Genomic DNA, 14,290 nt, shown 5'->3' on the forward strand with positions numbered 1-14,290 from the left:
GTCATTCCTGCTTTAGAAATTGTGGTTTAAGAAGCATCAGTGCAAATATTTTAGAGTAGGGGGAGGAGCGATGAATTATTTTGATACGTGTTTATTGTATGTGTACCTGGATGCAAGCTTTGTCTTTAAGCTTCATTTATTGACTGCTGTTATACAAGGTACAACTGTGAATTAAGAACAAGATTCACAAACACCTGGGTGGACTAGAAGCACTTGCAATGACCAGCAGCACTCACTGTTTTTTAGTATATTGTTAACATGGGTGTTAAAAAAGAAAAGTTAACAGGGAATAGTGGGGACAACCTTACCGATGTATGGGAAAACTACACTGTATGAGCAGTAGGAGAATGCTGTGGCTGAGGGGTCTATGATGGCTTTCATGGTCACTTGTTGCACAGTGTCCTCGCTTGAAAACCAGAAGGCGGGTGTGTGACTTTCAGTGGTCCTCTCTTTTCTGACATTTCATTTCAATAAAAAAAATGTGAGAACTTAAAGTTTTACTTGTTAAGCTGAAAAATGAAAATGCAAGGATGTCCAGGAGATAATTGGCTTCTTCTCTACCATTCTACCCATTTCAATTCAATATGAAGATTATCTGCAGGGCTTGGCACCTGAAACTTAAAAGAACAAACAGCCTTTTCCAATAAATTGATATAGCTATCTGCTCTTTTCATTTTATTAAAAATCATTTTTAAATTAAGTATTCCGAAGACGTTGGAAAAACTCTTGTAAAGTAGAAATATTGTGTCAAAAATAGTTCAAAATTTATGTGGGAAAGAAAACCAAGTCTTCAGATGTTGAAGTTAATGTTCATCTTTGAAAGTCCTTATATTGAAACAATATCTCCCTATGTGATCAGTAGATTCTTATTTCAGATAATTACGTAACATCTTGGAAATAAAAGGAAATTTATTTCTGACTGCCCAGTCTAATACAGATTTTGTCTTTCAATACTGGAATTCTTAAAAGGATTTAAATACTTATACACCAAAAATGTAAATGAATGGAGTCAGTTATTATTTCACATATGGTACAACTCCGTATCACTGAAATAGGAAAAAAGCTTCAAATTTGTTTATTGTATGGTGATGCAGATTTCCCAATGCTTTGTATAGGTAGGACAAACTTTGAACAAAACAGTAAGGTGATCCTTCATATTCAAGAGCTGATTAAATATCTAGTTTGTGTACATAATTGAAAATTATTTGTACTTGGGATGGGAATAATTGTAATTTGTATTCCCTTTAAACCTACTTGCTGGGGAAACATGAAGGAGTTTTTATGTAAGTGAAGATCCAGCACAAAATACTTACAGACAAAGCTACCTCAAAATATGCATCTGAGAAAGCTACCTCAAAAATAATGACAGCTTTTCAAATTGCTGAGTATAGAGGGAGAGGAAAGGGTGAACATCTTGGCTGTGGGTTTGCTGAATTCACATGCCCCCCCCTAGTTACTTGTAGCTGCGACAAACTTATACTGCGACAAACTTATACTGCAGACAAAATGTATATTTTTAAAACAATGAATTTTCCTTCATCTAAAAATCTGTGATTCATATGTTTTTAATTGAAAGAGTTCTTTCCAAGACTCTGAACTAGTGTGTTTTGGGGGCAGCTATTTGAATAAAAAATAATGCTTTTCATGGCTTGCTAAACTGGGCTCTGGTCACACAAGCGGTGGTGTGCAGCTCATCCTGGTAGGTTTAATTGCTGCTAATGTTTTGTTTACATGGCAGTTGGATTTTAAAGGAAAGCAACTATGGGAATACAAAACAATTTTGCATTCTTCTTCAATACATGTGATTTTTTTTTTTGCATGTCCAAGTTCACTTACAGCAAGTTGTACACATACATATGGTTCTCATGAGCATATGCCTGCCTACAGAACTGTGAAAAGCAATTGTGTTTTAATGGGTTTTTTTTAACTTTATATTCTCATAAATGCAAGAAAAGTTTAATTAAGGTTTGTAGATAAGATCTCTAAGGAAAGAACATTGTAAGAATTTACTTTTGCTGGTGTTGTTCTGAGATCTTGAAGTCTATTTCCATTATTGGACAGGACTGGCAGATGAATTGCAATTAAAGGCACAATAGCAAAAGAGATTAAATACAGTAATGACAGCTGACAGTGTGGGCTTCTTTCAGTACTTTTCATTGCATAGAAAGTGTGGCTCCAAGTCCTGCTCAGTTTACTAAAACAGCTTGCTTTAGTAAACTGGTTTATCCTGTTGACCTTGGGGCCTAGTTCTCCCAAGCAATGCATGAGCAGTGAGGATCTGGGTTTCCTTCTGACAAATGAAAACTCCTGCTTTTCCTTCTTCCCCACAGGAGGAGAGGTTCCATACACAACCCTGGCAACCCGACTGATGATGGGAGCTTGGTGGCTTTTTGCTTTGATTGTCATCTCCTCCTACACGGCAAACCTCGCAGCTTTCCTCACCATCACACGCATTGAGAACTCCATCCAGTAAGTTGATAAAGAATGAACTGAGGGAAAGGAGGGTGAATGTATAGATACATGTAAAGGAGTATGAATGTTGTACTTAAATGTGAGAAAAGGAAGAAATTTTTATTGCTAAAAAAATAGCAATATACCATAGACTGCCAGTCTCCCTGGAGGTACTTTGTCTTTAGGATCAGAATTATTTGCCTCTGGCAGATACTCTTCTGTGGCACATATACGTACATATGTATGCACACATATGTATTTTGAAAGAAGCAATTGAGTTTGAGATAACCAGTTGTCCTGGTTTGGCCTAAACCAGGCCAATTTTCCTTTCAGTGATTTTTACTTTCAGCTAAGTCTCCTCTAAGTAACTGCACTTTCTGAAACTAACTGCATGTTTTGCAGACAGTGTCTGCTTCCAGGACTGATAATGCTCGAAGTTTGTAGTTATTGCTGAGGCACCGGTAGGGATGTTATGCAGAGAGGCTCTTGCTGTACTTGTTCTTAGAGAAACCAAGGTCACTGCTGAATTCCTCACTGCTTACGAGTGAAGAGCCGAAGGGGAGTCGCAGCTGCAGGGGGAGCGGACAGGGCAGGTGACCCAAAATTGACCAGTGAAGGTATTCCATCCCATACACGTCATTCTCAGTATAAAGCGGGGGGATCACGAGGGTCTCGCTCTCTTTCTGCTATGGCCGGTGTCCGAAGAGGACTCCGTCTGTTTTCCTGCTGCCCCCGATCCCGATCCGTGCATTCCTGAATCCAGCTCTCGACCATCGCTAGGCCCAGGCTGGGCCTTCCCGGAACCTGCCCTGCAGTGCCGGTGGTGACGTGGCTGACTTCAGGGGAGCTCAGTCTTGGTTTTGTATATATATTTGTATATATTTGATTATTTCTATTATTATTATTATACTCTTTTTCATTATTATAGTTTATTAAAACTGTTTTAACTTTCCAACCCGGAAGTCTCTCTCCCTTTTCCCTTTCCCTTTCCCTCTGGGGGGAGGGGGGGGGATAACAGAGAGCATCTGCCACAGGTTTAATATCCGGCCCAGCTTTAAACCGTGACACCAGTGTATCAGTATTTGAAATGGGAAAGTATAAATTGTTGCTGTGTGTTTTCAGGTTATGCTTTCCATTCAAATGCATCCCACAACACTTGTGCTCTGACACTTTGATCAGGAGGAGCCCAATGCTTCTTCAATGTATGAGGAGCTCAAAGCTGAGTTTACCTTTTCTTGGCAAGGCACAGATGTGCTAATAGTAACAAACAATAAAAATTCACTTACTACTCATCTTTGCTCCTTCTGCTCCCAGGTGCTCTCTTACTACATTAACAGATCATATTGTTCTCTTTTTTCTGTCTGTTGGTTCTTTTGCTTCATGCCTTCCTAACGTGAATGTCCTTGTCTTCTCTCGTTCCTTTTATGGTGAACTGTTTTTCTACCACACCTTCCATTCCTTTTTTCCAGATCACCTCATCTCTCCATACCACAGGCACCTTTCTAGGTCTCCTACCCTCTCTCTCTGCCCTTTTGTTATCCAGTCTCCTCTCCTTCAGCAAGCTGCATGCTGAGTTATCCTCACTCCCACTGCTCCAGTGACCTCCCCCACCCCAAAATCCTTCCTCTTGGGTCAAAGCATAGACTAGAAAATACAGTGAAGCATTAGGTAGCCAAGCACTCCAAGGGGCAGCTGGTCATTTTTCCATAGTAGGTTTTTGATCTTGAGGCTACAACTCCATGAAAGTATGTGAGAGTGACAAAGTCAGCCTTTCCTATAAATCATTCTTCACAAAAATGATAGAGTGACTTTAAAGAAGAGAGGCCCGTTCTGCTGTATTTCTTCCTCCAGGAAGGTAAGAATATGACCTTCAAGTCAGGCTCAATGCTGACCTTAGGGAAAATTCAGTTTTCTCACTCCAGCTGTTGATTCAAGTCTCTTTCTTTTGTGTATCATCACCTAAGGTCTTGCTGTCTCTAATTCAGCTGCTTTCCAAACCACTTTGAAATGCCCCCTAAGACAGTGAGCCACTAGTGTAGGCTGGGCAGGGGGATCCTTGGCCTCCTGTGAATTTGTAGGTTAGGTTCAAGCATCACTCCATGCCAGCCAACCACACACAGTCTCACTAAGGCACTTTTCCTCTAGGTGAGGATTTTCTATACATTAAAACCAATCCAGGCATTACCAGCACATAGGCCAGTAAACATCTGCAATAGCAATCAAGTTTTATTTGCGATTGGAAGCTGAAGCTCAGACCCAAGAGCCCTCATGGTTATCTCCTGACTCTCCTGATTAGGAGCATCCTCTTGTACTCCCTGCTTCTTGGGTGAGGGGGGGCGGAGGGGGAAGTTAGCGTCCTGTGGCCCAAATTACCCAGGCATTACCATTCCTTATTCATTACCAATTGGAAATGAAGTGTCCATGGTTGTTATCCTTCCTTTCTGGGCTAACCACCTCAACACTTTTGTCTATTAAAGGGCTAAGCACTCTTAAAACAGAGACATGTAAAACAGACTAAAATCACGTGAGCAAATCATTCCTCTGATAGAGTTTTATTACCAGTTAAATCAAGTTATCATTTTCGTTTGAGATCTTAATAACAGACTTGGAGATCATGGAGTGCTGCAGGGATATTTTGACACAACCCAACTGCTTGACTCTGTAGTCCCAATTATAATCCCTTCACAATGTCTAGGCGAGTAAAATTATATTCTGCGTCAATGTTTGTCAACCTTGATCTTGAGGTTTTGAGGGAGGTTGTTGGTTTTTCTTTTTTTAAGTTTAAAAAGCTTTACATTTGACTAAGGAGCGTGAAGAAACAACATGGGAACTTGTATATGCAAAATAAATAATAATGATATATTCAGTCATTCAGTTTGTCCTTACAAATATGAAATATGCCTCTGCATCCTGCTTTGAAATTATGTCCCTTCTAGTTTTGAAGTAGGCCAGAAAATGTTCAAATTACTGTGACAAATGTCTTGAGCTTTCTTATCATGTGTAAAAAAGGATAAAATATACCCAAACTATAATTTAATACATCTTCAGCTTTCTTGCAGTTTATTATGATGTCACTAGAAAACCCTGGAATTCTGAGGTTATTATGTACAGTTGGGACTACATTGGTCTTTGTGCTGTATTATTTATGAGTAAAGTCACTGAAAATGTTTTATTCAGTAGAAAATGTTGCTGCTGGAATGCTCCTGGAATGAAAAAATGGAGATATTTTTCAACAGTGCTTGCAGCTCGAAAATAGAGTAATTAGATGTGTTAAGTATCCATTAGGGAATGAAGTTCTCTTAACTACTGTGGGAGTGTAAAACTTTAGTTTACAAAACTGCCAAAATTGCAACTCAAACCAGCACATAAGAGAGAGGCTGTTTATTTACCATGTTGAATTACTGCAAAGGGGGAAACATGAATAAGCAATAAAGAAAAAAGCTGATGCTCTTTTTTTTTTAACAGATCAAATTGTACCTTGGGGAGCTTTGAAAGCCAGAATGGAAATGAATTTAAGTATTTAAAGAAAATAAACCAGATTCTGCTTGTAGTGCTATCCATCCAGCTTCAGAGAAATCAGAAAAATGAAAGAAGTTTAAGTCAGTGGGTTTGCACAGATGTAACAAGTAGTTAATAGGTTTTCATTTCAGATTTCCAGCTAGCATCAGATATTACGGTGTGTTGTTGAAGGTATGGTCCTTGTGATATCTTTTATGAAAGATAGGAGGATTCATTTCCATGAAATATTTTGGTAGTTACTGCATTTCAGCTGTTGGATATGTAGCCAGTTTGTGTTCAGAGCTCTTGCAGCTTCCCTTTCTTGGCTGGTATGAAGGTTGGGTCTCTCTTCCTAGTCAGTGCTTCATGGTGTCCAGAAGCCTGTTTTGAGAAGAAAAGCATAACAAATTTTGTTAGGCAATGCACTAGAGAGGACTAGTGAATTGTTCCCTTTCCCTAGAGAGTCTTGAAGTAGATATTCGCTGTATAACCTCACTTGATGCCATTTGTTCTCTGCTTCACTGATTAATTTGGGTCAAGTTGTTACATTTAAATTAATTTAGAGGAACAAGAAGAATAAGAGTGGGCGTTAATCTCCTTTTCCAGAAAAATGGCTACTCTTAATACCTTTGGGAGCTCAGCTTTTCGTCTTCTGCCAGCAAATATCAGGAGTAGAGGCATGCAAGTCATAAAGTAGTTTCTAGATGCATCTTTTGTTCACACTTGACCCGCATTGCAGATGACATTTAAATCAAGACAGTCAGTATCTGAAATGACAAAACATTGTGGCAGCAAAGCATAGTTTCTATGTTCCTTAAATCTTTGGATCACTGTTTCAAATGCAACATGAATGAATAGTAATTAAGAGTGGCTTTTCTTGGTAAATGCCAAATAAATTTGGAGGTCTCCAGCTATTTCTCATAGGTGCTGATGTTGTGAATTTCTTCACTGAGCCAGTATTGCCATTAACATGTTTTATTATTCCTTTAGGACAGAATTAGTGTCCATTGGCAGAGACTGATTTTACTCAGCCTACTGCACTGCACTGTTTTCCTGGGTAAAGGGAGAGTGTCACCACCTTCTCACAGGCACTGAAATCTTGCAGGAAAGTTGGGGGAGTGGCAGAGGGGGCTGAGGGGAAGTCAGGATTTGTCATATGAAAGGCAGGTGTTAGGTGGTTTCAAATTTAAACCTAGTCCACTTTCAGAACTGTGGAAGCTTTATTAAGACTTTACATTGTACGCACTATGGCAGAGAGTCTGTATCTTGTGTCTTCTGTAAAATAAGAACTTCACGTTACATTCTCCATGTTATAAGTAGTATGTCTTATTTGATAGGCGACATCTCTGCCTCCGAATAATGGAGATTTAACGGTAAAGCATGTCTTTTGTCATCCTTGTTTTGCCTAGTCATTCTTTTCAAAACATTTTTCCTAAACCATCCAGTTCTGGGCCTCCCAGTTCAAGAAAGGTAAGGAATTACTGGAGAGAGTCCAGCGAAGGGCTACAAAGAAGATCAGAGGGCTGGAGCATCTCTCTTGTGAGGAGAGGCTGAGAGAGCTGGGTTTGTTCAGCTTGGAGAAGAGAAGACTGAGAGGGGATCTTATCAACACTTAGAAATACCTTAGGGGTGGGTGTCAAGAGGAGGGGGCCACACTCTTCTCAGTGGTGCCCAGTGACAAGGGGCAATGGGCACAAGCTGAAACATGGGAAGTTCCATCTGAATATGAGGAGGAACTTCTTTACTTTTAGGGTGACAGAGCACTGGAACAGGCTGCCCAGGGAAGTTGTGGAGTCTCCTTCTCTGGAGATGTTCAAAACCCGCCTGGACGCAACCCTGTGCAACATGCTCTAGGTGAACCTGCTTTGGCAGGGGGTTGGACTAGATGATCTCCAGAGGTCCCTTCCAACCCTTAACCATTCTGTGATTCTATGTTTCACTTGAAGCTAAGACGTCCCCAAGGCTTTGAACTGCTCAATACAACTACCTACAAGTTTTCTGCAAGGGAGGTTGCACAAGAATGCAGTAATGGGAGTAGATACTTCCCTACTCTGAAAAACAGAATATTCTTTAACCTTTCCTTTAACGTGGTTCACCCAGATCCTCAAACAGGCTAGCAAGTGGTATTACTAGTTCCTGACACAGCTCTCACTGCCAACAGTCAGATCTCTCAGCTTACTGTAGCCTGTTCCCTAAACCTGCTGTGAATTAATCTTTAATGTCCTAGAAAAAAGAAAAAAAATAGCATTGGAAAGCTTTATCTGAATTAGTCAGAAATAAAGACTTCAGTGTAAGTCATGACATCAGTTATTTTTTCCTAAAATTTAGGACAACTTCTTGCAAGTCTACAACATGGCTAGCCTAAATCAATCTGTAACCCAGATCTACAAATATACTTTGATGCCTAAGCCTCTGACCTCAGTGGTATTTAATCACCTAAAATGGAATTTGGTTATTTCTTTATGGAGCTGACCTTTTGTTTTTCTACATTTTCTGTGCACTTTTTAAACGCTTTTGGCTGACATATATGAACATCATGTTACCATTTCTAAGTCTAGGATTTTAATTTAGAGAAGAGGGTATGCTTTGGGGAAAGAAATATACACAAATCGTAATATGGGGTTTTTTCTTCAAACTAGAAGCAGAGATAATTTTTTAAATTGCAAAGTAATTTATTTGTACTAAGGCAGAAAATGAATGTGACCTGGCAACTGCTGCCTAATTAAGGAGCAGAATACTAAATAAAATCAACAAATGCTGAAAAATACATGTATCTGTTAATAATTCATCCTCAAATGACTCAATTCATGCTCAGAATAGCCCTATATTGTAGTTAATTTGTATGGGATAATATTGGTATTATCCCAGTAATTGCAATGAGAAAAAAACTTACCATAAAGACCACACATAACATTTTTTCCCCACAATGCTTCGAGTGATAACCAAAAATAAGCTGAACTGTGACCTGACTGCATGGTCACTTCCCTGGAAGTAGAATTTGTCTATATGCAAGCTCAGTTAAAGGTATTTTATTTTATAACAATTTTTTCAACTATATCTGCTTTTTTATTTTTAAATGGTTTTTATCATTCATTACCTTATTGCTTCAAAATTATAAACCAAAGAGATAAATGTTTTAAAATCTGGGATTATAATTCCCTTACTCCTGTTAGATGTGTACTTTGCTTTGCAGGTACTTCAATTGAGATCAGTGAAACTATTGCAAAATTAAATTCCTATCCAGGGTGGATAACGGTATCAGATTCTGGGCATCAAAGGATACCCCGTGGGAATTAGTCAGCTTGACAAATACTTTTTCCTTATTTTGAGATCTGGTGTGGCAACTGTGTGGTGAGAATGGGTGACATAGTGAGGCTGGGGATTTATGTCTCCTCTGAACGCATTTTTCTGAGCAGAGAATGAGTTGTTTAATCCAGGAATAAAGGTACATCAAACAATGTGTAACCTACAAACTAGGCTGGAGGCAAAGTAGTTATAAAAATTCTTTCTTCTGGAAAGGAACCTCAATAGTTTAATAATTTTATCAGTTCTGTCATGGTTTGTCATTTCTCTTTGTTTTGCTGTACCTTAGCTGCTAGGTTGTGTATCTCATACCAGTAGTCTGCAGAGTTGCAAGTTATAAAAAACAGTTTCTGAAGGACATTATATATATTATGATCCCATTTGACATGTTTGTGCAAGGGGTTGAAGTCACTGATGTGATAGGTATTTTACATTTTTGCAGCTTGCCTACACAGCAGCACACACACGTGTACACCTCAAAGGCTGCAAAACTTCTTTCTCACTCCTCAGTGTAGGGTCAGACGAACCAAAACTTGGGCTTTACTGCTGACAACAGTGTTTAGCACATCCATAGAGTTTACACTCATATTTGTCTTGCTCTTGTCCTCTTGCCATCATTTTCTCAGCATAAAGCATCACCTGCAACTGTGTAAAGATGCAGAGCAGGGCAGCTGAGAGGCATACTGTGTTTTGGAATAGCACAGCAAACAGTAAAGAACTGCAGACTGTAGTTAATGCCAGACTTGGCAGCTACAACATGCCTTCCTGAAGGCATCGACATAATTCTTCTCCTTGTTATTTCCCTGCTGGTGATGCCTTTGTGTGTGATGGCACTCTTGCTTGCTTCTGAGACTTGTTTGTAGTAGCTTCCCATACCTGATTGTAGTACTCTTCTGGACTAAGAGCTCGAGTCTTGTGTTAGTTTGCCTTTCTGAAAATAGCAAGGTTGCTTTTATAGCCACAAGATATACAGAGGAGCTGTTTTTCTTCTGTTCTTTTTCTAACCATACTGTTTTGTGGCAGCAGCTAACATATCATTTGTATACCAGTTAGCAATAATATTTCAGAAAAATGCTTTGTTGCTTGTTATATTAGAAATTATAAGGCTATACAGAGTCTTGTAAAGTAATGATTGAATTTTTGCTAGGTGTTGTCACTAGAAATTGGAGACTCAATAAATACTTTTTGTATACTTTTCTAGCAATATGTGTGACAAATAACAGAGCAATTACAGGACATTACAATATGCATCCTGTGGCAGTTCATTGCACTTCTGAGCACTGCCAGGAGATACAGAGTGTATATGCAGCAGCAGCAGTAACACAGAATGGATGAATATAGCATGTTGTGTTTATCTAGTGCCTTTCATCAGTGATGCTTTTGACAGATAGATAGACTATCAATGCAACAGTAATACACCTACTTCTACACAACACTCTGCCTAATGGTGAAACAGAGAGAAATTCTCACCAAGGCCCACCACTGTCTATCAGGGTGCCTTTCTGCAGAGCTGTGCTCCAGCCTGGGTTTTTGCAGGAGGTTATTCCTCCCCAGATGCAGAGCTTTGCACTTGTCCTTGCTGAATTTCACACCACTCCTGTCAGCCTGTTCCTCCAGCCTTTCTAGGTCCATCTGAACAGCAACCTGTCCTTGAGCAATCAACTGGTCCCCCAATGTCATGTCGTCTGCAAACTTGACAAGAGGGTGCTTACTCACCTCCTCCAGGTTATTGGTAAAGACATGTCCCAGGTTAGATCTCTGTGGTACCTGTTACAAGCCACCCTGTGAGCCTGATTATGCAACCAGGAATTTATCCATCTGGTTTCTCACTTAGCCAGACCCAATGATCTAATTTGGATACAAGAATATTGTGGGAGACAGTATAGAAAGCCTTGCCAAAGTTAAGGTAAATGACATCTATTTCTTCAGTCTTATCCACAAACCAAGTCATTTTACTGTAGAAGGCTACCAGGTTGGTGAGGCATGACTTACCTTTGGTAAATGGATGTTGACTGCTCCCAGTCAGCTGCTTCTCCTTCATGTGCTCAGAAATGTGCTCTAGAGGACTCACTCCATGCTATTGGATGACCAGCCATGATGATTCCATGAATCATCTTTTTTATCTTTTTTGAATATAGTTTGGACATTTCCTTTCTCCAGTGGTCAGGGATATCCTCCAATCTCCTTCACCTTTCAAAAATTAAAGCAAGCAGCCTTGCAAGGACATTGGCCAGCTCTCTCAGTACACTTTGATGCAGCCTGCCAGGTCCCTTGGACTTCTATGCATCTAGTGCTCTCAGTCAATCCCTGCCTTGTCTGGTTGGGATTTACCTGACTACCTACTGCTGGTTGTTCATTGCCTTCTTGAACCCTGTCTCTAGTCACAGAGACCTGGGAGACCTTGTTGGGGAAGAGCAAGGCAGAGAAGGCACTGAGCACCTCAGCCTTAGCTGTGCCTGCTGTCCCCCTCAACAGGTCCACACTTTCCTTGTTCAGCCTTTTAGATCTGCAAAAGCTGTTCTTGTTACCCCTGAAGTTCCTTGAGAGCACCCACTCTAGCTGAGTATTGGCTTTCCTCATGCTATCCAGAGCTGCCAGGAAGTGTTTCTAAATTCCTCCTTTGTAGCTTGTCCATACTTGTACCTTCTGTATATTGTTTGATGAGATGAAGACCTTTTTGAAATTCTTGGGGTTTTTTAGTAATTTCAAAGTGTAATAGATGATTGAATTGCTTTCCCTGGAGAGAGGTACCTGGTGGCTATGTCTAATCTTCAGGAGTGATCTTTAAAATTGTATCAATTCTTATTTCAGTTTATTTATTAAACCTAAGTATAACATCCTAGTAGTTTACTTTCATAATTCCCCTGATTACCACTAGAGGCTTTCAAAAATATTTACTGCTTCCCTTTCACACACTGGCTGTAATGAGGTTTCACTTTTTTGCTAACAGCTCAGCGATTTCATATTTAATCTTTCAGAACTCATAGGGTTTTTGTTTTTTGGTTTTTTTTTTACTTTTCAAGTACAAATTAGCTGCAGAGCTTATTCTCCTGATACCTTAGTCTACTAGAGTCTCACATTTTTCTTCTTAGAAAAGGGCATGTCTCAGTCCTCCGGTAGAAGGCCAATATACTTGATTTCAGGACAAGCTTCATCTAGCAGCTCATCTTTGATGATCCCATATGAGTACTGATTCTTTGCAGGTTCCCTGCTGCTTACGTTCTTGAAGAGAAATGCCATCTTGTTGGAGAAAGAGGAAAGGATTATGGGTTTTTTAATACCATTAGTTATTTACTCTTCAAAATTAAATTTATTCCTTCCTTATATTTGCTATATGTTATCTGCTTAGAATTTAGCTCTCGTTCAATGTTTGTCTAAGCCCATATGTCTGAATTTCAAAGGATTTCTTTTTGACTCAACTAACGTCTAAACCCTTGCCATTGAGTTCTATTGATTTCTTCTTTTCCTGCTTTCTGTTGTGTTCAGAGGCATACATATCCTTTGAGATCTGATTACTGTTTTCTTCAGTGCCATCCCTGGAACACCAAACAATTCCTGTTTTTTTCCCCCTGTAGGGCCATTTTCACTAGCCTCTATATTTACGTGTTCCAGAGACACAACTTGGAAATTCATGAGTTTCCTACATTTATGTTTGCATTTTCTGTGGCTGCGATGAGCTTTTACAATTTGCTATTGCCTACTGTAAGGCAGCATTCAGCCCCTTGATTTGTCCTTAGGTGTCATCCACTAGATTTGTGCAGTTTATACAAAGTTAATTTGTACCAGGAAAGCTGTAATGGGTTTTAGGCAGTAGACATATTGCAGTAGTTATTTTGAAACTTTAATGAATGCCATTAAAGAACCAAAGGTACGGGACAGAAATTCTATAGGACAGAAGAATAAAGACCAGGAGGTAAGGAGACTTTAAAGGGTTCTATTATACATTTTTAAGTCCAAAGCAGGGTTGACAAAACCATATTTATGATGCTTCAGAAACTTCTAAACTGGTTAGTTTTTCTTGCTTATAGGGAACAGATAAGACTAGATAATATGTAAAGTAGAACAAATTTATTGAACTGAATAACATGAACTGTGATGAAAAGGCAGTTCATGAAATCACAACAGAAATCTTCCTATTGCTGAAAATAATGTAGCATGTGACCTGTGTGATGGGTGCACAGTTCAGTGCAGGAATACCACCAAAAAGCTGCTCTTCACTTTGTAACCCAGTAGCACATAGAGGTACTCAGCCCAGGTGCTTTAGGCTAGATTTGGTGAGTTCTCGTGCTAATAATCCCGCTCCCCAGCAGCGGGGTGTGTGGTGGCATTGTACTCTCCTAGTTGGTTACCCAACTTCTGTTGAACTTGCTGCATATGGCTGGAGGGACTGCAATGCTCCCTTCTCTCCTTTGCCCCTGCTCAAAAGAGCTCAGCATTTCACAGGGTCCTCTTACTCCTTCCATTGTTCCCTTTTCATCCATTTTCATTTTTTCCACCCCTTCATTTTACTTCATATTCCTCCTTGTGTCTTAAAGCATAAAAAAAAAAAAATTCAGTCTTACTGTGTCTTTTAAGAAAAAAAGAAAAAAAAAAAAAACGAAAGAAACTGGCTTGACAGCCGTCTTCCTATGTGTTGCACTTTGCTTGCCTGCAGCTCCTTCCTCTTGAAAAAGTGGACTCTTCAAGTCTCCTGTATCTCTTTTCTTCACCTACAATTAAGGTCTCTCCAGGATCTCTCAAGGCAGACGGATATTCCTTATGGCACTGTGTTGGACTCTGCAGTCTATGAGCACGTCCGAGTGAAAGGGTTGAATCCTTTTGAGAGGGACAGCATGTATTCCCAAATGTGGCGGATGATTAACAGAAGTAATGGCTCGGAGAACAATGTCTTGGAGTCGACTGCAGGCATTCAAAAGGTACTGGTATGACTTACTTTTTCCTTCCCATTGGAGATGTTCTGCTGTAACACCACATTTGCTTAGTTGTTGCTTTTAACTATAAGGGATGCATTTGCACCCAGATAATGATGATGCCTGGT

The 14,290-nt window shown here is 39.7% G+C and overlaps 1 protein-coding gene across 2 annotated transcripts in view; it reads left to right on the forward strand.

The window, feature by feature from the left end:
• GRID2 (glutamate ionotropic receptor delta type subunit 2) overlaps positions 1 to 14,290 on the forward strand; it is a 774,093-nt gene that overhangs the window by 661,209 nt on the left and 98,594 nt on the right. For both annotated transcript variants that reach the window (XM_068403567.1, XM_068403569.1), the window contains 2 exons: positions 2,331 to 2,469; positions 13,973 to 14,168. In XM_068403567.1, the coding sequence (XP_068259668.1) occupies positions 2,331 to 2,469; positions 13,973 to 14,168 (335 nt within the window). The remainder of the gene's footprint in view (positions 1 to 2,330; positions 2,470 to 13,972; positions 14,169 to 14,290) is intronic.

Source organism: Nyctibius grandis, chromosome 6, assembly GCF_013368605.1.
Source record: "Nyctibius grandis isolate bNycGra1 chromosome 6, bNycGra1.pri, whole genome shotgun sequence".
NCBI classification, from domain to species: domain Eukaryota; kingdom Metazoa; phylum Chordata; class Aves; order Nyctibiiformes; family Nyctibiidae; genus Nyctibius; species Nyctibius grandis.